At 42.3% G+C, this 23,337-nt stretch overlaps 2 protein-coding genes across 3 annotated transcripts in view; one reads left to right on the forward strand and one right to left on the reverse strand.

Moving 5' to 3' along the window:
• Positions 1-1,757: 1,757 nt before the first annotated feature.
• msantd4 (Myb/SANT DNA binding domain containing 4 with coiled-coils) lies at positions 1,758-10,205 on the reverse strand. Of its 2 annotated transcripts, none has more exons than XM_033022676.1 (3): positions 9,909-10,205; positions 8,777-9,245; positions 1,758-6,580 (listed from the first exon to the last, which is right to left on the reverse strand). In XM_033022676.1, the coding sequence occupies exons 2-3, from the start codon at positions 9,242-9,244 to the stop codon at positions 5,972-5,974; spliced, it is 1,077 nt and encodes a 358-aa protein (XP_032878567.1). In that variant the 5' UTR covers position 9,245; positions 9,909-10,205; the 3' UTR covers positions 1,758-5,971. The 2 variants fall into 2 exon arrangements, with proteins under 2 accessions (XP_032878567.1, XP_032878566.1); XM_033022675.1 differs by having other exon boundaries at positions 10,026-10,188.
• A 162-nt stretch (positions 10,206-10,367) lies between these two features.
• Positions 10,368-23,337, forward strand: part of aasdhppt (aminoadipate-semialdehyde dehydrogenase-phosphopantetheinyl transferase) — a 38,095-nt gene continuing 25,125 nt past the window's right edge. The window contains exons 1-2 of the mRNA XM_033022677.1: positions 10,368-10,628; positions 17,862-18,087. Of these exons, the coding sequence (XP_032878568.1) occupies positions 10,392-10,628; positions 17,862-18,087 (463 nt within the window). The 5' untranslated portion in view covers positions 10,368-10,391. The remainder of the gene's footprint in view (positions 10,629-17,861; positions 18,088-23,337) is intronic.

Genomic DNA, 23,337 nt, shown 5'->3' on the forward strand with positions numbered 1-23,337 from the left:
CAATCCTGATCTCCAGTGCGGTCTGTGTTGAGTTTGCACATGTAACCATGTGGGTTTCCTCCAGACGCTCTAGTCCCGCCCCCCCACATCCTAAAGATGGACGGGTTGGTAGGTTAAATTGCCACTGCAAATGCCCGTTGTGTGTAGGTGACTGCTAGATTCTGGGGGGAATTGTTAACAATAAGGAGAGCATCGAGCTGGACTGTCAGCACTGAGACTGAGTCTGGGTGGCTGCTATGGGTACATCCGACAGCATGTTTCCTTCTGCATCCCAAAGACATGCTATTTGGTGCAATAAATGGCTGCTGTAAATTATCTATATTGTAGATGGTCAAAGGGAAAATAATGAGAGGTTATTTTTTGAGAGGAAAGCTGTGTATAAATAAGTGGGATAATGGGATTGTACTGAGAGCTAGCATATAATTAGTGGACCGAATGGTCTCCTGTGTCATAAAGCAATGTTAGAAATGTTCCAGTGACTTTCTGGCAGAGGCAGGTAATATTGCTGCTCTTACCCCATTATCTTGGCATGTACAGAGTCAACACTAACTACAATATTTATTGCCATGGCACACTTTCACTAGATACATTTAACTTGCAATGAAAGTCACACACCAGGTACCAAGAAACTTATTCACAAGCTCTATTCATTGATGGACCTTTGTTCCCTTGAAGAGTTTAGTTTATTACATGTACCAAGGTACAGAGCACGCAACAAAAGCTTTTCACTGTACCTCGGTACACGTGACAATAAACTAAATTGAAACTGTGAGAAAAGCTTTTTTGGTGCATGCTATGCATCAGCAGAAAGACTATACATGATTACAATCAAGCCATCCATGGTGTACAGATGCAGGATAAAGGGAAGAACATTTAGTGCAAAATAAAGTCCCGTAAAGTCAGATAAAAGATAGTCCGAGGGTCACGGTGGCGCAGCGGTAGAGTTGCTGCCTTACAGCGAATGCAGCGCCGGAAACCCGGGTTTGATCCCGACTACGGGTGCTATCCGGAGCTCTACTTTCTCGCCACGACTTGCGTGGGTTTTCTCCGAGATCTACGGTTTCCTCCCACACTCCAAAGAAGTATAGGTTCGCAGGTTAATTGGCTTGGTAAATGTAAAAATTGTCCCTAGTGGGTGTAGGATGGTGTTAATGTGCGGGGATCCCTGGGCGGCACGGACCCAGTGGGCCAAAGGGCCTGTTTCCGCACTGTATCTCTAAAATAAATGGTAGATGGAAGGTCAGGACCGCTTACTAGTTGGTGATAGAATGGTTCAGTTGCCTGACAACAGCTGGAAAGAAACTGGTGGTGAATCTGGAGGTCCGTGTTTTCACACTTCTGTACCTCTTGCCTGATGGGAGAGAAGAGAAGAGGATGTGACCGGGGTGAGACTTGTCCTTGATTATGCTGATGGCCTTGGTATGGCAGCATGAAGAGTAGGGGAGGGGGAAAAGACAGGGGAATAAAAGGTCAACAAGGAATTCATTTTAGGGAATGACAGGAAAGAGAGAGGAGGTGAGGGGGTGTTACTTGAAAATGGAGAATTCAATATTCACACCGTTGGGTTGTAAACTTTATAGGAGATGCCGTTCCTCTAGTGTGTGTGTGGCCACATTCTGTCAATGGAGGGGGCAAAGGACAGAAATGTTATGATTGATCATGACTGATTTTTCATATTTTAAGTTCTCAAGAGTTACACAATCATTTTTATAGCATTGTTTTAATAAGAAACATTCAAGACACGTTCTTCAGAAAGATATTTTAGAAAATACCAACTTTTATTTTTGGTGAGCTAGCCAACAGGAATATTTTTCCTTTACACAAAAATCTACTCCATGTATAACTGTCAAAGAAAACATGACACAAAAGTATTTAGTAGCTAAGGTGACCATAAAAGAACATTTCCTGAATAAACTTATCACAGGCTCCACCATTCAGTATCAGAATTACCAGTCAATGCCATTTTGTTGGGGAAAACATTGATGGCTATGGGGGGAAACAAAAATTATACATAGAAATGTAATTTGACATTACCTTGTAAGTGTATTAGAAACTACACGTTTAAGTAAATCATACATTTTGTTCCAAATGTATTTTAGAGTATTTACAAGGGACTGAATCATTCTGGCACAGTGCCTCACCGTGAATCAGCCTTCACTCGCACGTACCATGGCTGGATACAGAGGTCCTGCCTCACTGGCTGCCTGCAGTCTGGATTCTAGTGGCATGGTCACAACAACTGGCCCTTAATAAGGAGGCCCAGCCCACAAAATGCCCCAGACACACACCAAAGCTGGAGGCGAGGCTTTATCAGTAGTAAAACATAAAGCATAAATTAGAGTACCTTATCTTCCCCTTTGCCTCCTACATCTCCAGACTTCCACAATAGATACCGCACACAGAGTCTGGGACACAGCCGAAACAAGGAATGGCAGATGCCGGTTTACACAAAAGGACACAAAGTATTGGAGTAACTCAGGTCAGGCTGCATCTCTGGTGGACATGGGTAGGCGACGTTACCAAAACATCAATTATCCATGTTCTCCAAAGATGCTGCCTCACCCATCGAGTTACTCCAGCAATTTGTGCCCTTTCTAGGACACTGCAGTTTTGAACTGAAAAATAGCTCTTCCAGTTGGAAATGCAGACAGTCAATGCAATCCAGTGTAATATATTATTCCCCTCACCATCCAGACAGTAACTAGAATAATTTTCTTTTGGTCTTTGGATGAAGTGATGAAGCCAACATTATGACCCAGTTTTCAATGCAATTAATAGCAAAGACAATAATTTGACCAGAAGTGTTTTTTTTTGTCTTTGTAGCTTTGTGAGCACCACTAGAATTTGACAGAATATTTTAAAACTATTTAGGTGATGCTCTGGGGCCACATGTAAAGTTAAAATATTCTCTCCTATTAAACTTATAAACACATTATCGATCTATTCACCAATGGATCAACAGTGCCTCAATAAGCCCTTTCCAAATCTCTACTCACAGAATTTAGACAATTCAAACTAGTAAATAACAACTATAATTACTACTAGAACTGCCTGGGTTTCAGAGTTAGTAGCTCACTACATGTTCTGGGCCTTAATGTGGACCATTAGTACGAAACTATATTTAACAATTTAATTAGAATTTTACTTGTCAGTTCCAAACATGAAGTTAAGGCTACACGTCACCACTCCAGTCACTTGTTTATCGTTCAAAGAAAGTTGACTTAAAGCAAAATGAGTGCATAGATCTGCCAGTATAATATATTTACTATTGTTTTCCTTAAGTAGTTTCCCTTTGCTACTTAACTATAAATATACCCCAAATTCCTTGGGTTGTTTGACCCAACCACACAATATCTCCCTGCAATGGCCATTTCTCATATAAGAAACTGGCAGAGAAATGAAACTCAAACCCACACTCAATGGACTGCTATTTTAAGTGTTTTAGGAACGTGGGGATGTTTTCTTTACTGAGTATCAACCAGGACCAAGTACATTGATTAAGAAAATTGAAGTACTCTGCAGTCTCTGATGTTGTCACAGTCTAAATGAAATAACTACATTGGTTTATATGGCCCAGTTCCACTTATTACAAGCGACAAGAAAAGTATTTGGAAAAACTTGGTTTTAAACTATTTGGGCTAGAAATTTCTCCATGGTTGCTTGCACTAAACATGCAAATACAGCAATGTTTATGGGTTTTTTTTTAATGCAGCCAGTGATATTTAGTGCAAGTAACAAAAACATGTTAAACCTTTGTCAGCGAAGTAAAATAGTAGTGCATATTTATTGATACAACAGACTAATTGTTATCTTAGTTTTCCCTTTGGTACTTAACAAGACCCTTTGATATTTTCCTAAATTGCATATTTGGATTAGGTATAACTACAAGGGACTAGAAATTTAGTTTAATTCACAGTATTCCTAAAACTAAGCACAGTATATGTCTTGTAATTCACTAGTTTTTTTTCTAAATACTATTTGAATTAAAAAATGCATATTACAGATTAGCAAAAACAAAATTGGTGCATTTCTTTCTTCTGCAAGTAAATTGGGAGGTTAGATATCAATCATCATCACAAATTCTACTTGCAAACTTCCTCCCAGAAAACTTATCAAAAGGTGCTGAATGGAAATTGATAAAACTGAACAATAATTTATTAAATCCAGTATTTAAAAGCTCAAATGAAGAAAATGTACAGCATTAGCTTTGTTAGGCTGAAAAGTTGATTCATTTTAAAGCAACTGAACTATGTCAGTAGTCCAATTATCACAGTGCCTGAATTTACTAAAAGCACAGTGCAAACTTTCTAATCAACAGATATGGTATCTACTGTGCAAATAAGTTATGATAAATCTTGACACCCCACCAACGATGAGTTACCCAAATGAACTAGCATTTAGTAACTGAAATGGGATGATATCATAAAACTAAGTGATTTTTAAAAATGTTTTACTTCCATGTAAACAAAAGTAAATCTCAAAACTAGAGGTAGAGGTTGTCTGTCTAACTGTAAAGTTGCAGTCATATGAAATATAATATCTTTCCACTGGAAATGACTTACAACGTTAATTCTAGTGAAACTTTTCTCACTAACTCACAGGCTCAGGATTACAATGCCCCTATTGACCTTTTTTTTAAAAAAACAATGGAGTTATTTGGTTTTGACAACTTAGTGAGAACATTATTGTCTTTTAACTTTTACCTACCAATGTCACTTTTATCCTATCTTTTTTTATCTTAATAATATCATTGCTGAGGTGACCCATTGTCTTGTCAAACACATTTCATTGTACCGTTGACCCTGTGTTAACCTACATATGACAAATAAAACTGAACTGAACTGAAAAACAGTTATTGCACAGGACTCAGTAGTATTTTGAAGAACAAACCTATATGTTCCAACATCATTTGGCTAGATTGGCCGCAGAGATGGATTTTCTGTGTTTCTCTCGTAGTACTATGTAGTGCCAGGGACTAGCTAACACAATGCCACATGACACATCTTTTTCATTTCCATGGCCCGGGACCGAATCTGATCTGGACAAACAAGGTAGGAAAGTCTCTAAAAGAAGTTGAGCTTGATCAGCTGAATTGTGTTTGAAAATGGAAACCACGAATAAAACATCAGAATTTCGAATTAATTGATTTTACAGAAGAAATCAGGACAGTCAAGTTGAATGCAAGAAGTTAAAACTGAAATGGGGTAACACCCAAAGGTTACCATAAAAAATATTTCACATGTTCGTATGTTGTCTCTTATACTCCTTGTAGACATGGTCAAGAGTTGCTATAGGTATGGTTTAGACACTAGCTCAAAAGTGTAGATCTGTCAATAATAACAAATATACGAGCCCAAATATATAGGTATTGGTGTGAAATGTCATTAGTGAATAAACAACTTTGTTGCAATTCCTTTGAAGATGATTAATGTGGTTAATGTGGTTAATGTGGTCAAGGCCAGCAAGTCTTTTGGAAACGAATTATAGGAAAAATCTAGATACATGGAACTGCAAATGCTAGTTTAACAAGGAAAGAGACAAAAAGCTGGCTTAACTCAGCATGTCAGGCAGCATCCCTGGAGAACATGGATCCCTGGAGAACATTTTGGATCAGGACCTATCTACAGTAAAATTCACTAAGACTTTTACTAAGAAAAATTGACTAGTCTGGAAAGATCCTTCCAATAAACACAAATTCATATGTCAATACCACTTAAGCATACACGATCAAAATTCAAATTTAACATTTTGCATTGTGTGCTGTTGGCTCGTGTTAACCAATTTGAATTTGAAAGTTGACATTAAGATTCGATCTCCCTGAAAGAGATCATGAAATTAGTGACAAAATCCTTGCGGATAGTCCATAAATGTACTGATAAAAATGGACTGGATGGCATTTTCTATAACTCATTGCAGCAAAAAAATCTTTAGAACGATGGATAAAGATTTAGGTTTAAAAATATGCCAATAATTAAATGGAATTACTTTTTTGGCAATGTTTTTGCAACTGCAAGTGTTCTCTTTCAATTTGCAGGCGCTCTTTGTCTATCTGGAGTTTTTCAGACTCGATATTCAAGAGCTGCAATCTCTCTTTTTTTAGCTGTAATCTCTCTTTCTCCAATTTTAACTTTTCTGCTTCAATATCCATATGCTTTAAACTTGTACTTTCGGCCAGCGAGTTACATTCCTTCTCCCGAGATAACTTACTGGCCTGCATTGTTAATAGCTTCAGTTTCTCTCTCTTGACTTGCAAACGCTCTTTCTCGAGCTGCAAGCGAACCTTTTCCAACTGCAGCCTTTCATTTGCAATATCCAGGTAACGCAACTTTTCTCTTTCAATTTGCAAACGCTCTTTCTCCACCTCCAGTCTTTCAGATTCTAGGGCCACGCGTTGTTTGTCCAATTCTAACCGCTGTTTCTCTATATAGAAAAGTGCATCTGGGCTGCAATTCCACGCTGTAGGTACATCAGAACGTGAAGAATGGCCCTCTGCTTCAGAAAAGTTATCGGTTTCTTCCAATCCCTGAATAATAGAAAGTGAACTTGCAATAGCACCAGATTCTTCCTCCATGTTTCTAATCTGAAAGATGAACAATGTAATACTTTAAAAAACATATAGCAAGAAAAGATTTGAGCAGTATTATTGCACAATTCTTTTTAGTGCCCACCTATTTAAAAGCACACAATTTGCAGCAAAATTAATAATTATCTATTTTTATATCACCTTATATTCTTCTTTAAAAAGTCATCTATTTAAGCATGCATATTATGTACCCCCTTTGGGCATACATGTAGTGTATAGTGCAGTGCAGGCCACACAGTGGTACAGCAATAGAGCTGCTGCTGTAGAGTGCCAGAGACCTGGGTTTGATCCTGGCTACAGGTGCTATATGTTCTCCCTGTGATCACGTGGGTTTTCTCTGGATTCTTCCCACATTCCAAAGACGTGCAGGTTTGTAGGTGGTATAGGAAAGAACTGCAGATGCTAGTTTAAATCGAAGGTGAAGAATGTCCCTCCGCTTCAGAAAAGTTCTCGGTTTCTTCAGTCTGAAGAAGGATCTCGACTCGAAACATCACCAATTCCTTCTCTCCAGAGATGCTGCCTGACCCGCTGAGTTACTCTAACATTTTGTGTCGACCAGGTTTGTAGATTAATTGGTAATGATGATTGGTAGGTAAGTAAAATGTCCCTAGTGTGTAGGATAGAACTAATGTATGGATGATCGCTGGTTGGCGAAGACTCAGTGGGCCGAAGGGACTGTTACTACTGTGTATCTCTAAACTAATGCATTAAACAGAATGCAAATCCGAATTTAAAACATTTAAATTTTTCTCCAACTTACAAAGGTGGCACAGCGGCCTATTTGATTGGTACCCAATTCTCCACTAAACACTCATTCCCCCCACCACCAGCACAGACACTATAGTGTGTACCATTCACAGCACCCACCAAAACCACAATGTCTACCAGCAAGACTGTGCAGTCTTCCTGCCAACCCGTGTCCTATCTTGATCGTGAAATATGTCGCCATTTTTTCATAAACACTGAATCTGGATCCAGGAACTCCCTACCCAATAGCAGTGTGGAAGCATGTTCACAGGCAGGCCTACTATAATTGAAGACAGATGACTAATATCCTCTCAAAGATAAATAATGGTGGACAATGAATGTTGTCCTCACTAGCACTATCTAGATTTTTCTTTTTGTCATTTAGTGGTTTGCAAGCATAATTTTTATTTCAGACAATCCACCTTAACCAAATGGTCCACAAAAAAATTTGTGAACCAGTCTATGTGCTAGCATTTAAAGTCAGTCCTAGCTTTGAAAACTAACGATTTGCGTAACCGTACTCAAATGAGTGTTTGTACATGTATAATATAGTATGTACATGTGTGAAGATTGAAATTTTAAACAATGCCAAATTTAAAAATCATAATCGCTATATAATGCAGCACTTACTAAATGTTTATGGCAGTTGTATTTTGCATTATATGCTCAGAACTCAAAACTTAAACTTGCAGCAACATATGGAAGCATAGCCTGTTTTTCAATCATAGAATTAGAGAGCTACTAAATGGCTCTCTATGTAGGCACCGGTCCATGTTTCCCATCATGTGCTCATTCTTATGCCAATTCCATCCGACCCATTTTAATCTCTACTGACTCCTGACAATTCTGCCACTCTTCACATCCCACCTCCCTACCCTACTCCACCCCCAATCAATGTACTAGGGAAAATTTACAGTGGTCAATTAACCTATCAAAGTTTCGGTCTTTGGGATACGAGAGGAAACTGGAGCACCGAAATGAAAGCCACATGGTCACAAGGGAAAAATGCAGATCCATACAGACGACACCAAATGGGCCAGGATTGAACCCAGGCCCCTGGAGCTCTGAGGCAGCATATCTACTAGTTGTGCCACCATATTGTAGTACATAATTGCAAAATTAAACTATTGCAAGGAACATTAATGGCTGGTTTCCTTTGTAAAGAAAATGGATTTGTTCAAAATCATAAAGGTAGAGTGAAAGAAATGTGAAGTGCAAGATAGTGGACTGCCATGGTCGCACATGCTTCTTGTTGATGAATGCATGGACAGTTCTGCAATGCAACCCCACTTTTATATTCCTAAATTAATTCAATACAAATTGTTTTCCACCCTTTGAATCATTGCGATGTTCTGAAAACGGCTCCTCCCAATAAAACTCCATAATGTACACTCATCAGAAACCACGTCCTCTCTTAGATCAGGCTTTAATAATTACAGGACAAACCTCGGGATTTTGTGGCTCCTGGTCCTCTTCCTCCTCTTCCACATCATCAGCCACACCTTCTACTTTGATTACACAAAGAGATCGACTGGGATCATTGACCAATAAAGAATCTTCAAAATGACAAGATGTTCCACCATTGAACACATTGCGATTAAAACAGTGGAGTGAACTAGGGCTACAGTCAGTCATTATTGCTTCCATCCGGTCTAAACATTCCCCTCTTTTCTTCAAATAACACTTTAAATCGGTATATTTCTTCTTTACTTCATATGCAGTACGTTGTTCACCACTACTTGCAGCACTGACTTTTTCTGCAATTTCCTTCCAAGCCATCCATTTTAGCTCATTGGTCACTGCATCATGTTGTTGTGTATATACTATTTCTTTTTTATCCTTCACTTCCTTCAGTAAGATTTCGGTTTCTTTCAGTGTAAAATTGCTTTTCCTTTTCCTCTTGAACTGTTTCATTCTAAAACAATTAAATAAAATCTAGTTAATTCTTTGAACACATTACTTTTTTAAATCCAATATTACATCAGAAGACATGGGCGATAGAAACAAGCTCACAAATGCAGAAACAGGTTTCAGGAACATTAATAAACGTTATGAAATTATGAACATCAGTGCTTTCCTGCAACTGCCATTTTTTCTGGCCAGGAGAAAAGCATCACGGTTCTGACACAAAACTAAACTCAGATGAGATGTGCAGGAAGGAACTGCAGATGCTGGTTTATACTGAAGGTAGACACAAAATGATGGAATAACTCAGCGGGTCAGGCAGCATCTCTGGAGAACAGGAATATGCGACGTTTGGGTCAGAAGCCTTCTTGAGACAAACTCAGATGAGTAGAACTCATTCCATAAACGTCAGGAATCCTAGACACTTAACTTTCCCACTCCAGCAAGCATCTATGTTTCTTATATATATATATTTATATGTATTAATGTTTTATATATGTTATATATTTCGCTCAAGGTGTTCAACAATTGAAAGGCATATGTTAAATAACCCAATCTGTACAACATAGGGAAGAAAGGCTCCAAAATATGTATATTTCAGATTATTTATGTGCAACTCTTGCATTTGACAGAAAACTGTACTTCCACTCACATATACCCCTGGAATATTCACCTGTTAAATGAATAAAGATACCAATAAAATAGATATTCCAAAGATAACGTCCTTTGCTTCAAAACTTCACAAGCGCAACAGGCCACAATACCATTAAACCGGCAAAATAGATGGTACCTCAGAACAAATCCCAGAGAGAAAATGAGCAGAGACTTTTTAAGATTGTACACAATCAACCCAGATGTACATTAAAGCACACAAAAGAGGTGGCTCCAGTGCAAGATGCTAGCAGTGAAGCTGAGGATGTGCAAGAGGCGGCAGTATCCACGTTCCCAATACAAAGAACCTAGCAACGGAAGTGACCAACCTCCCCCCCTCCCACCTCGCCCACGCGCTCTTCGATTGGCCGTTAACCCTGTCAGTCAGAGGGTGTTGTCCCGCCCAACCCCGCCTCTGCTTCCTCATTGGTCTGCGGGCAGCGAACTTTCCGGAATAGTGGTGGGAGGGCGAGCGGCGCGACGGGACGCGGCAGCTGCGGGGCAAATGTCCGGCGGCTGCGGGGCAAATGTACGGCCACTCCTCTCGGCTAAAGGGGGCATGAAACTGTGGAAGGAGGCGGCAGGGCTCGGCTGCAAGATGGAGGGCGTGCGTTGGGCTTTCGGTTGCGGCTCCTGGCGGCCTCGCTGCTCCGAGTGGCTGCTGGCGGCTCGCTGTGTGCAGGACGAGGAGAGGGAGCGCATCGGCCGCTTTATCTTCGCCAAAGACGCCAAGGCCGCCATGGTAACTACAGGTCCATCACCGGTTTTCCGGCACCCTGAGTTCCAGAGGAAGAAGTTCTCCTCTCTCCGAAGGGGGTTCAGCAACATCCACTCTCGCTGCACCCACTCTGTGATTCCTCCTGCTCTACGACATTGTCCTTGAGCAGCATACCCTTTGTCCTGCTTTCACACCTTACACTTCCTTATATTTGCATCTCCCTCTCCCCTGACATAGTCTGCAGAAGGGTCTCGACCTGAAGCAACTCCCATTCCTTCTCTTCAGAGATGCTGCGTGTCCCGCTGAGTTACTCCAGCATTTTGTGTCTCTCTTCACCTTTTCTGGATTATCCGTATTGCCGGACCAGCAGAGATCACAGCCTCCGAGAGGAGCCCAACGGTACCAGAAGAAGTGTCTCGACCTGAAATGTCACATTCCTTTTCTCCAGAAATGCTGCCTGACCTGTCTGCCTCCAGCTTTCCAGTTTTTTGTGTCTATATTATTTGATACTGGAAAGGGCTGCTGAGGGGCTGAAATAGCAGGTCCGCTATGGAAACGGATTGTCCGGCCCAAGGAACCCTGACCACAGGAGATAAATATGACCCGTCGGTTGGTGCAGAGATCTTGATGTGATCGAGATTGACAGTCTTGGCCACCCTAACTGATGTTTTTTTGGGGCAGTTCCTGGTTGGGGGTTGGGGGGGGGGGGGGGGGGGGTTGCTGGACCTCCAGTTGCCAGAAAACCAGTGGCGGACCTGTACAGCAGCTGATGGGGGCAGAAACTTTTGGTGGCATCTCTGGAGAAAGGAAATGGGTGATGTTTTTAGACCGAGACCCTATTATTTGATTGGATAGCATTCAAAACAAAGCTTTTCACTGTACCTCGGTACACATGACCGTAATGAATGTCACCCTAAAGAATTCAAACAAACATGCCTGTGGGTTTCTAAAATGTGAATGGAAAAAAATCTGATTCTCCGGAGAGAAACAAATTCAGATTTGCTTCAGAAAACGCTGGAAAAAAGGTGGGACAGGCCAAGGACTGGCAAGTGATAGGTGGATAACCATATAACCATATAACAATTACAGCACGGAAACAGGTCATCTCGACCCTTCTAGTCCGTGCCGAACACATAATCTCCCCTAGTCCCATATACCTGCGCTCAGACCATAACCCTCCATTCCTTTCCCATCCATATAACTATCCAATTTATTTTTACGAGTGGGGGAGATTTTTATTGGCAGATGGGTAGCAAAAAGATCAGAAAAGAAGACAAAAGTCTGTAAAATAAGGAGAGGAGGATTAAATTGTGAAGCCAGAGGAAGGGATATAGGAGGAGGGGGAATGGAGCGGCATAATGGGAGAAAGGGGTGCCCATCCAGGTGCAGCATAGAGAAAGGGGGTGGAAAGTGGGAAGGTAGACAAAAGTGCTGGAGAAACTCAGCGGGTGCAGCAGCATCTATGGAGCGAAGGAAATAGGCAATGTTTCGGGCCGAAACCCTTCTTCTGATTGATGTAGGGTAGGGGGGGACACACGGGGAGAAGAAAGGGAAAAGGAAGAGGAGGAGCCTGAGGGCTGAGGGAGAGCTGAGAAGTGGAGGAGCAGCAAGGGTTACCGGAAATTGGTGGATTCAATGTTTATGCAGCTAGGGTGCAGACTGCCCAAGGTGCTGAACCTCCAATTTCTGGTGGTGCTCACTCTGGCCATGGCGGAGGCCCAGGACAGAGGTCGGATTCGGAAGTAGGAAGTTGGGTTCAGCTACCTAAAAGTGGAGAATTTAATGTTTATGCTGTTGGATTGTAAGGTACCCAAGCAAACAATAAGGTGATGTTCTTCCAGTTTGCATGTGGCTGCATTCTTGCAATTGTGAAGGCCCAGTTCAGAAAAGTCAGTATGGGAATGGGAAGAGGAGTTAAAATGGTTAGCAATCTGGAGAACTGGCTGGCCTGTGTGGACCAAGCACAAGTGTTAATCTAAATGGTAACTTATCGATGCTTAGTTTCTCCCATGTAAAGGAGGTCTAATGACAGGTTATTTATGTTCATTTTGTTTCTCTTGCTAGAGATGATAATTGACCTGCTTCCCAAATGTATTTCCCAGCATATTATTGTTATTTTGGATTTATAGCAAATATGCTATCTTTTGTGGCAATATATTTCTTTCTCATGAGGTGTTAACACGCAGATAAAAATAGGGAAATAATACAATCATTTTTTTATGATAAAGCACACTAGACATCAAGGTTAAAATCTCTATTAGTTATTGAAAATTCTATGAAAATAGAAGTGTTTTTTGTGGTGTGGTGCAATGTTGATGGTTTTGAATTGTCCTGTGGCTATTGTAAGAAACTACTTGAGTATTGACAGAAGATGCTTTTCCATAAAATTGCATTTCTCTTTAAAATCCGTACATATTGGTGAGTTAAATGATCTGAAGTATTCCCCTGCAGAATGGGGAACATATTTCCTGATTGGACAGGCTAGATGCAGGAAAATATGTACCCTTTGTTCGGGGAGTCCAGAACCAGGGGTCACAGTTTAAGAATAAAGGGTAGATTATTTAGGACTGAGATGAGGAAAAACTTTTTCACCCAGAGAGTTGTGAATCTGTGGAATTCTCTGCCACAGAAGGCAGTGGAGGCCAATCCACTGGATGTTTTCAAGAGAGAGTTCGATTTAGCTCAGGGCTAACGGAATCAAGCGATATGGGGGGAAAAGCAAGAACGGGGTACTGATTTTGGATGATCAGCCATGATCATATTGAATGGCGATGCTGGCTCGAAGGGCCGATTGGCCTACTCCTGCACCTATTTTCTATGTTTCTAATTGCATTTCATTGGTACACTCATCTGCTACTAGAACTACCAACTACATAGGATACAAAGGGCCAGACTGCTGCAGCAGAATGCTTCAGAATGGTTGTGTGACATGGATCCATATAGAACAATTAGTTACCAAAACTACGTAATTCTTTAGAAAAATTCAATTTCTTTGGTTAAGTGTAGTACAGATTTTATAATATTTTGCATAAAACTAAACTGCTCTGACTTCAGGAAATGGAAATTAACAATGAAAATAATACAAGTACATGGTTAATCAGACAGTGTACAACGCTCATTAAGCCATAGAACTGTGCACAGTTCTGGTTCCTGTGCTACTGGAGACGGTGCAGTGAGGATTAATGAGAATTTTGCAACAACTGGGAAATTGTATGAGGAAAGATAGGGTTATTTTTTTTGGAACGGGGAGACTGAAGAGAAGTTTTAATTGAGATGTATAAAGTTGAGGGGTTCTCCAAGAGTAAATAGGAAGGATCTACCTTCCCTTGTAGACGGATCAAAAAACAGGGGGCATGCTGTGAACTAATTGTGGAAGAATTGGAGAGGAGATTTTTTTTCATTCAGAGGGTGATGGAAACGTGGAATTGCTGTCTCAAAGAGTGGTGGAGGCAGAAATGCTTGTTACTTTTTGGATGTTCACTTGAAGGGCTGTGACCTGCAGATCTACACGCTGGACAATAGAAATAGGCTACATATCCCAAATTCTTTCGATATGAGCTGAATTCCCATCTTCTGTAACAAATCTTAAATTCTATGAAGCAACAAATGGGGGAGGATTGTGGGCCAAATCATGCTATACCCATCGCAGTGTCGGGACCCCCCTGATGTGCCCACTCAGCTGGCCTATGTTTTTGGATGTGTAGGTTGAAAATAAGGTGAAAAATGAGCAGTGGGCAGACTTTCGGGGCTTCCAGAAAAAACTGACTGTTTTTGATAGTTAGAAACAAGGAACTGCAGATGCTGGTTTACAAAGAAAACAAAGTGCTGGAGTAACTCAGCAGGTCAAGCAGCATTCCTGGAGAGCATAGATAAGTGACAGACATTGTCAGGGGGGAAGAAAGCTGGAGAAGAAATGGTGTAGGACAAAGAGTGGCAGGTAATAGGTGAACATAGGCGAGGGGGAAATTTTGATAGGCAGATAGTTAGACAAAATCCAGAGATGAAAAAACAGGTGTGAGACAAAGCATTGAAGAATTACAAGTTGTGAAGCCAGAGGAAGGAATGTAGGCAGAGGGGAGAAATAGATGGGAGTCGAAATGGTGCACAGGCCCGGGAGGAGAAGAGAAGAGGGTGTGGGGGAGGAAGAGGTGATGGGAGGGGGGGTTGTTAGAGATAACCCATTCATGTTCTCCAGGGATGCTGCCTGCCCTGTACTCCAGCACTTTTTTTTCAAACTTTGATGGTTTGCTGCCAGTCAGAGGCATTTAAAATCTATTCAAAGAGATTTAAATAATTTGATTATAATTTAAAATAAATAATTTTAAAGTAAAATAGCTTAAGCACACCAGTTTTTACAGGATCATTGAACTTATTCTTGACATCTTTTTATGCTGCTGGACTCAATTGTAGTGCAGTAAATAGAATGTATGCGCAAATGCAATGGTGTCTAACTTCTTGGACATTTTAAACTTCCATGTTAACTGACATGCCTGATCTATGGAGTATTTCCAACGTTTTCTGTTTTTATTGTAATAACATGTATTTTTTCTGTGAGAACATTTTGGCCGCAATGCTTTCTTTCTTGTTTCCTATATTCCATGATTTCTCTATAATCCTAAAATCTATCTCCATCTTAAATATATTCGATGACTCAACCTCCATTGGGTTAGATATTTCCAAAATTCATAACTCTTGGAAGAAATTTACTTTAACCTGCAACTTAAAGCAGCAAAACCTTATTATGAGACTGTCCATAACCCAAGAGGGAAAATGTCATCTCAGCATTTACCCCGACAAGTCCTTCCAATTCTTCTATACTTCAAGATCTCCTTCCATAGGCCCGATCTGCTTAGTTTTCTTGCCAAGGATCTACATAGGAAATCTGAGTGACTATTCTTTTAAATATATCTCCCCCATAAATGATTAAACTAATGATTACTGCTTCATTAAGTTCCAAATATAATGAGGATAGTTGGTAATTTGAGTGCAATTACCCTTGCAAATTGGAAGCATAGGTCTTATTAATGTGCCTAAGCAAACAAAATGCTGATACTCTACAAGTTAGTCAATGTGAATCGTTGATGTAAGTTTTTTATTTAAGAGAAACTAAGTTCAAACGCAGGTGCCTAGAGGGAAAAAAGGGTAGTTAAACGTGTTATTTTCTTAATCATTTTTATATGACACGGATCTCCTGTGTATCATTAATTAACTTTCATAATTCTTGGCACAACAGGCAGCTTAAATTTTAGATCAACAGCAATTTTGATTGGCCTGGTTTTAAAACTGAAAACGAAATAGTGTAGTGTAATAAAAATACTAAAGATGCTTCATCTATCGTAATGAATATTACTTTTTATTTTGAGTCCCTTAAGGCATACATTACAAACATGTTAATTCATGTCATAGGAGCAGAATTGGGCTATTCAGCTATTCAATCCTGGCAGATCTATCTCACCATCTCAACCCGATTCTCCTGCCTTCTCCCCATAAACTTTGACACCCTTACTAATCAAGAACCTGTCATTCTAAGCTTTAAAAAATATACAGTGACGGGTGTCGGGGTTATGGGGAAAAGACGGGAGAATGGGGTTAGGGGGGAGAGATAGATAGCCATGATTGAATGGTGGAATAGACTGGATGAGCCGAATGGCCTAATTCTGCTCCTATCACTTATGACTTGGCCTCCATAGCTGTCTGTGGCAAGGAATGCCACAGATTTACCACCCTCATATCATACAGCAATATTTCAATCACAGTGTTAGAACTGTCTTTTGAATATTGTTATTGATTAGTAGGACTGGATGTTATAATCCCTAAGGTTCTTCACCACAACTGACATCTGGTATTCTTGGGGATGACCACTAGGTGATTTTGCTACCAATCAGACACATCTTCAGTTGTGTACCTCAACGTCGGGTGTTTCGGCCTTTTATCACAAGACGCCCTCAGTCGAGGCAGGCCCACCACAGGGTGATCAGCCCTGGGTGTGTGTCTTATGGTTAGCCTCTAGATGGTCACGTGGCAGCCCAGACAGCATCTTTTCTCTTCAGCCACAGCCAGTGACTGCTCCATTCTGCTTTTTTCCTTCCATCTTCCTCTCTACCGCTGACTGTGGCTGGTTGGGCTCTGGACTTGTGTCCGTTGGTGGGACAGTACTTGGTTGGGCTTCGCCTGGGGTGCTGATACCCTGTGGACTGTGGTAGTTAACCTGCCACTGGGCTTCACTCGACTGATTTGGCCTACCTCTTAGACGGTAATGGTCACTGCGAGGCCCCACACTAAGCTCTCCCAGGCACTTTTCCCTGCCCTGGTGGATCTTGAAACCCTTCTCTGATGTTATCTTTTCCCAGCCACAGATGCAGCTTCGTAGTTTATGTACTGCCAGGGCTGCTGCTCGGTCAACTGCTGTGCTAGTTCTCTTATTCATAGTCGATTCCTTCCGTAGCAATATAAGGGTGGATCCAAAACGCTGATTAGCGATGGATCCTGCTGGCATGAGGAGCTAGCCAGCCCCGGTGGGGTCTATTCCCTCCGGTCAGCACTCTCTCCAGGCCGTCACTAGGTCTTTCCCTGGTTGTCAGCTGCCCTTTTGCAGCAGTCACTGGTTTGATCCAGATGTTCATATTGATTAGTAGGACTGGATGTTACAATCCCTAAGGTTCTTCACCACAACTGACTGGTATTCTTGGGGGTGATCACTAGGTGATTTTGCTACCAATCAGACACATCTTTAGTTGTGTACCTCAACTTCACTGGGTGTTTAGGCCTTTTATCACAAGACACCCTCAGTCGAGGCAGGCCCACCGCAGGGTGATCAGCCCTGGGTGTGTATCTTATGGTTAGCCTCTAGATTGAAATAAAGTCAATTGAGATTATTACCATTTCAGCTTTTACAAAATCAAGGAATTTCTTCAGTGGAGCAATCATTACTTGATAAAATTATTGAAATAGCGTTTGCAGCCAACATCTGGAATTAAAAGGAAAATGTAATCACAAAGAACACTTTTCTAGATATTGTTCTGTAGACGTTGATAGGTTTTTGGTAAATTGTCTGTGTTGTCACTCTGAGATGAGTTTGCAGAGCAAATGTCAGCAGACAGTTGAAGCATTAAAGCTGGACCAGATACTGTCCTTACCAGATCCACTCATTGTGATTTGAATTGATTGCAATTTTGCAAATATCTGTGCAGTTGAACAGTCTCAACTTTCCATTATTGCATCACTGACTCAGTTCCTCTTCAATTTATTTTCTTAAAGAGTGGACGACTCATGATCAGGAAGTTAATTGCTGAAAAGATGAAGATTCCCTGGAATGAAATCCAGCTAAAACGGACTATTAAAGGAAAACCGTTTCTTGCCAATCCTGTCCTCAACATCATCCCAAATCTTAACTTTAATATTTCACATCAAGGAGATTATACTGTTTTGGCAGCAGAACCTATTTTGCAAGTTGGTGTAGATATCATGAAGACTGACTTTCCAGGTAAGAAAACTTGAGATATTGTCTCAAGATAAATAGATTGTTAGTTCATGGTAGCTAAAAGTAGAGAAATAAGACTTTGATTAAGGAAGAATATCTCACAATTAATTAATTCATGCATGTAGAAATGTTCTATATTTTCTCCTGATAACTTCCAAGCGGACAGAAAATATTTAGCAGTCTGTTTCCTTTGGGAGCCATGAGTACCTTTTCCATTTTCTCTAGCTTATGCTCTGTCCAGTTATGATGACTGAGTCTTTTTGAGTTTATTTAGAGTATTATTTTTCAATGGGAAAGAAAAACATACAATTTTTTTCTAGGTTGCTCAAGAATTTTAATAATATTTGGCAACAATAGCATGATGACATATACTACATATATTAAGAAAAACTAGAATGAACTGGGTTTATCATAGTCGCAGTTATGCCGCACAGAAATAGGCTCTTCAGCCCAACTTGCCCAGGCATACATTTGTAGCCCTCTACTTGTATTTTGAATTCATTACGACAATAAATATAACTAAAACACAGAAAGTAATGGATGGTTCAATTGGTACTTGTCATAGGTACTGTGAATGTTTTGCATACAGTTTAGTGACAATCCTACTCCACATTAGGCACAATCATACTAAGTATAAGAGTGTAAGACGATAGATCACACTAGGTCAGTATGCAAGAGTTGCCATGTTTTAGGCACCATCTTGTACCCTGCCTGTCCAGATTTATTTTCAAGTGTTAGTCATTGCCTAGCAATGGCACTGGGTTGGAGTTGCAGGTGTTGGCCTTGCCAGACAATATGACAATGTTCTCTACCGCCGCTCCATGCCACTGCAGGCTCGGTCGCTTGGAGCAACCAACATAAAGATGTTATCTCGTTGCAATTTTAGTGATTTGTTTTTATAAAAGTGAGTATGATGCACTAATATCAACATTGCCAGATCTCTGGGGCATCTCCAAGGTCAGTTTCTGTGTGTACAGGCGGTCCCTAATTTACACAAGTGTTCTGTTCCTTAGAACTGTCCACTAGTTCATTTCACCAAAGGTACACAAAATTGCTGGAGGAACTCAGCGGGTGCAGCAGCATCTATGGAGCATTTCCTTCGCTCCATAGATGCTGCTGCACCCGCTGAGTTCCTCCAGCAATTTTGTGTACCTTCGATATTCCAGCATCTGCAGTTCCCTTTTGAACAGTTCATTTCACCATCTGTTTTCTACAGCTACAAGTTTTGTATATTTCTACATACACTCAATACAGTTCTGTCATTTCATTGAATAATAACCCTAATGCTGCCCATAATTCAACTAATGGAATATAATCTATCATTCATTAACAAATACCTTGAAACAAATTATTATTATTATTATTAGCTTGAATTATTAGCTCCGATGTGTTTCATGGAGACATGGCTCCACGAGGACATCCGAGTTCAACGCGAGTGTGGACGGCTTTCAGATTGTTCAGGAGGACAGGGACTGCAGAGAGAGAGTGGCAAGTGTAAAGGAGGAGGACTTGCTACTCTCGTTAACAACAAATTGTGCAACCCTGGTCACATCGCGGTTAAGGAATGTGTATGTAGCCTGGACATTGAACTTGGCTGTGGGTCTCCGTCCAAACTATGTGTCCAGGGAAGCCTCACATACCATTGTGATGGCATTCCTCCGTCCACCAACCCGCTATGCGCATGTGACGTCATCCACACAGTCACCGCGAGACTCCAGACGCAGCACCCGAGTGCTTTCATTGCAATCTCAGGAGATTTCAACCAAGTGACTTTGGACGCTACCCTACCCACTTTCATTCAGTTTGTTGACTGTCCCACCAGGGATATGAAAACATTGGACCTGCTGTATGCCGATGTTAAAGAGGCGTGCAGCTCCATAGCCCTTCCGCCACTGGGAAGATCCGACCGCAACCTGGTTTACCTCCTACCCAGGTATAAGCCAATGATCCAGAGGCTGCCTGTGACCACAAGGTCAGTGAGAAGGTGGTCACAGGTGGCAAATGATGCTCTAATGGGCTGTTTAGAGGTCACAAAGTGGGATACATTTTGTAGACCCCATGGAGAGGATATTGATGAACTTACGGACTGTGTTACCAGGTGCATAAAGTTCTGTGTGGATTACATTGTCTCTGAGGAGACTGTACACTGTTTCCCGAACAACAAGCACTGGGTCACCAGTGAGATAAAGACCCTTCACAACCAGAAGAAGAGCCCTTCAGGAATGGTGACAGGGAGGAGGTGAAACCGGTGCAGAAAGACCTGAAGGCGAGACTGAGACGGGGCAAGGACAGCTACCAGAGGAAGCTGGAGCTGAAACTTCAGCAGAACAACATGAGCGATGTGTTGAGCGGTATGAAGAGCATTACAGGCTGCAAGATGACCAGTGGCCTGGGGAGGGAAAGCAATCAGGACTGGGCCAACAAGCTGTGTTTTTAATAGATTTGATGATGGGGCCTCTGCCCACCCTCTCCCCGACAGACTCCCCCGCTCATTCCCCCTGGTCCACTTCCTCTGCCCTTTCTTTGACGAGGCTGACGATCAAGGCTGAGCAGGTGAGGAAGGAGCTGAGCAGTCTCTGCCCAGGCAAAGCCCACGGGTCCCAATGGTGTCAGCCCTAGGGTACTCAAGGTGTGTGCCAGCCAGTTGTATGGAGTACTCCAGCATATCTTCAGCCTGAGCCTGTGGTGTGGAAGATATCCTGTCTGGTTCCTGTACCAAAGAGGACGAGCCCCAGCTCCTCTAATGACTACAGACCGGTGGTGCTGACTTCACACATCATGAAGTTCCTGGAGATGCTCATTCACCTGCGACCCCTGGTTAAACCCTACCTGGAACCCTGCAGTTCGCATACCAAACAAAGATTGGGTTGAGGACGTCACCATCCATCTGCTCCATCATTCCTTTGCTCAACTGGATAAGCCGAGAAGCATTGTGAGAGTCATGTTTATTAACTTCTCCAGTGCTTTTAACATGATCAGGCCTGCACTGCTAGGGAGCAAACTGACGAAGATGTGGGTGGATACTCCATTGGTGTCCTGGATCGCCAACTACCTGACTGGTCGACCACAATATGTCAGGATGCAGAACTGTATCCCGGACATGGTGGTGAGCAACACAGGGGCGATCCTCTCTCCCATCTACACCTCGGACTTCAGATATAACTCCTGTCTCCTGCCTCCTGCAGAAGTTTTCAGATAACTGTGTAATAAGAGAGTTTGGTATTCCGAAAAATGCAAGAAAGCATGGGATTTGTCAAAGGTCAGTCGTGATAAAGAAAAAGCGAACTGTATAAACTGTATAAATTCTTATCCTTATTCATAATTTTTGTGTGAAAATATATTTAATCTGAGGAACGGTGGTGCCAGGTAGTGGGAGAGCGGGGTGTAACAGCGAGAGAGAGGGGGCAGAGCGAGTGGGAAACGGGGAGTGACTGAACCAGCGGAGAGACATTCTCGGCAGCTGAGCTGTTGCTTGTGTACAGACCTGCGTTGCATCCGTAGTCAGGATCGAACCAGTGTTTCGGGCATTGCAAGCGCTGTGGAATTGCTACTGGTCCGTCCCCGTCCCGTCCTGAGTGTCCCATCCCTGTCTGGGGGCGGCCGGAGCACAGTTGAGCTGGAGTTAGCGCTTCCCCTCCCTGGCTGTAAGCCTGGGGCCGCACTGGCACCACTGAATCACCTGTAGCTCAATACCAACAAGGCTAATGGACCTGTCCCACTTACGGCAATTTTTTTAGGGGACTACCAGCGAATACGACAACGGAATTCAACAAAGTCTGCACCGACAACAACCTACATCACCTGGCGACAACCTACGACATCCTGGCGACAACCTACGACAGCTCGTATGTTAAGCTACGCTCATTGGCGTCATACCCATGGTCGCCACTGTCGCCAAACATATTTCAACATTTTGAAAATCCAGCGGCGATCAGAAATCACTACTACTGTTTGGGCGACTGAGGTGTCGACACAACCATACAAGGCGACACCCCGGCGACCATGAGGTGACAGCCTAGTCGCCTAAAAAATTGCCTAAGTGGGTCAGGCTCATAAGGTGTTGGTGGTGAACACCCCGTCTCCATCAATGGTGTAGATGTGCAATTTACCAGAGAGTACAAATAACTTGGATTGGACCTGGACAGTAAACTGGACTGGTCCAGGAATGCTGAGGCCCTGTACAAGAAGGGACAGAGCTGGCTGTACTTTTTGAGAAGGCTCCGCTCCTTCAATGTCTGCAGTAAGATGCTGCAGATGGGCGAAGGTTGCGGACACCAATAGGATCAACAAAATCGTCAGGAAGGCTGGCTTCGTCCTGGGGGCGGAGTTGGATTCATGGTAGATTGTCTTGGAGGGCAAGATGCTCCTTAAACTGCGGAGCATCCTGGACAATACTGGTCACCCCCCCCATGACACACTGGTCAATCTGAGGTGTACCTTCAGCAACAGATTGGTTCCACCAAGATGCAGCACAGAACGCCACAAGAGATCCTTCTTCCCTGTGACTATCAAACTTTACAGCTACCCCTTCTGTTGTGGGATAGACTGAGGCTGAAACTGACTCTTCCCCACCCTCCCCCCCCCCCCCCCCCCCCCCCCCCCCAAATCTTTGCACATCCCCCAAGCTTTCCATTCGTCACTTTAATTTCATATTTCATGTATTTTGTGTGTGTTTTTTTAATGGCTTGGCAGATCAATTTCCCTCCTGGGATAAATCAAGTTGTATTGTATCATAAAATGCTTTAAAAATAGATGGGACAATTTGTGTATTGTCAATGTATTGTAAGTACAATCAATCAATACAATCAGTTTTATTTGTCACATTGCACATAAAGTGCAAGTGAAATGAATTTGCCAGCAGCGGTACAATGATAAAGAACACACAAAAACACACTAAAAATTTAACACAAACATCCACCACAGCATTCATCACTGGTGGAAGGCACAAAATTTGGCCAGTCCTCCTCCATTTTCCCCCGTAGTCGCGACCTCAACCCGCCGCTGCGGGCGTCCAGATGTACAGACAGATAAAAGTCCAGGTAAGTCCAGAACCGAATCTTCCCCACCGGAGACTGCGGCTTCAGGTTGGTGCAGGCCGGCGGTCAAAGATTTAAAGTCCCCACCGCGCCGCAGCCAGAAGCACCGCAGGGCTGGCAGTCTAAGTTCCCCTCCAGGGGTCCCCAGCGAGGGATCCCGCTCCTGATGGTAATTCCACGCCGCGCCCACGGTAGAAGTAGGCCACGGGCCGGCGGT

The sequence above is a fragment of the Amblyraja radiata genome, chromosome 6 (genome assembly GCF_010909765.2).
Source record: "Amblyraja radiata isolate CabotCenter1 chromosome 6, sAmbRad1.1.pri, whole genome shotgun sequence".
NCBI classification, from domain to species: Eukaryota; Metazoa; Chordata; class Chondrichthyes; order Rajiformes; family Rajidae; genus Amblyraja; species Amblyraja radiata.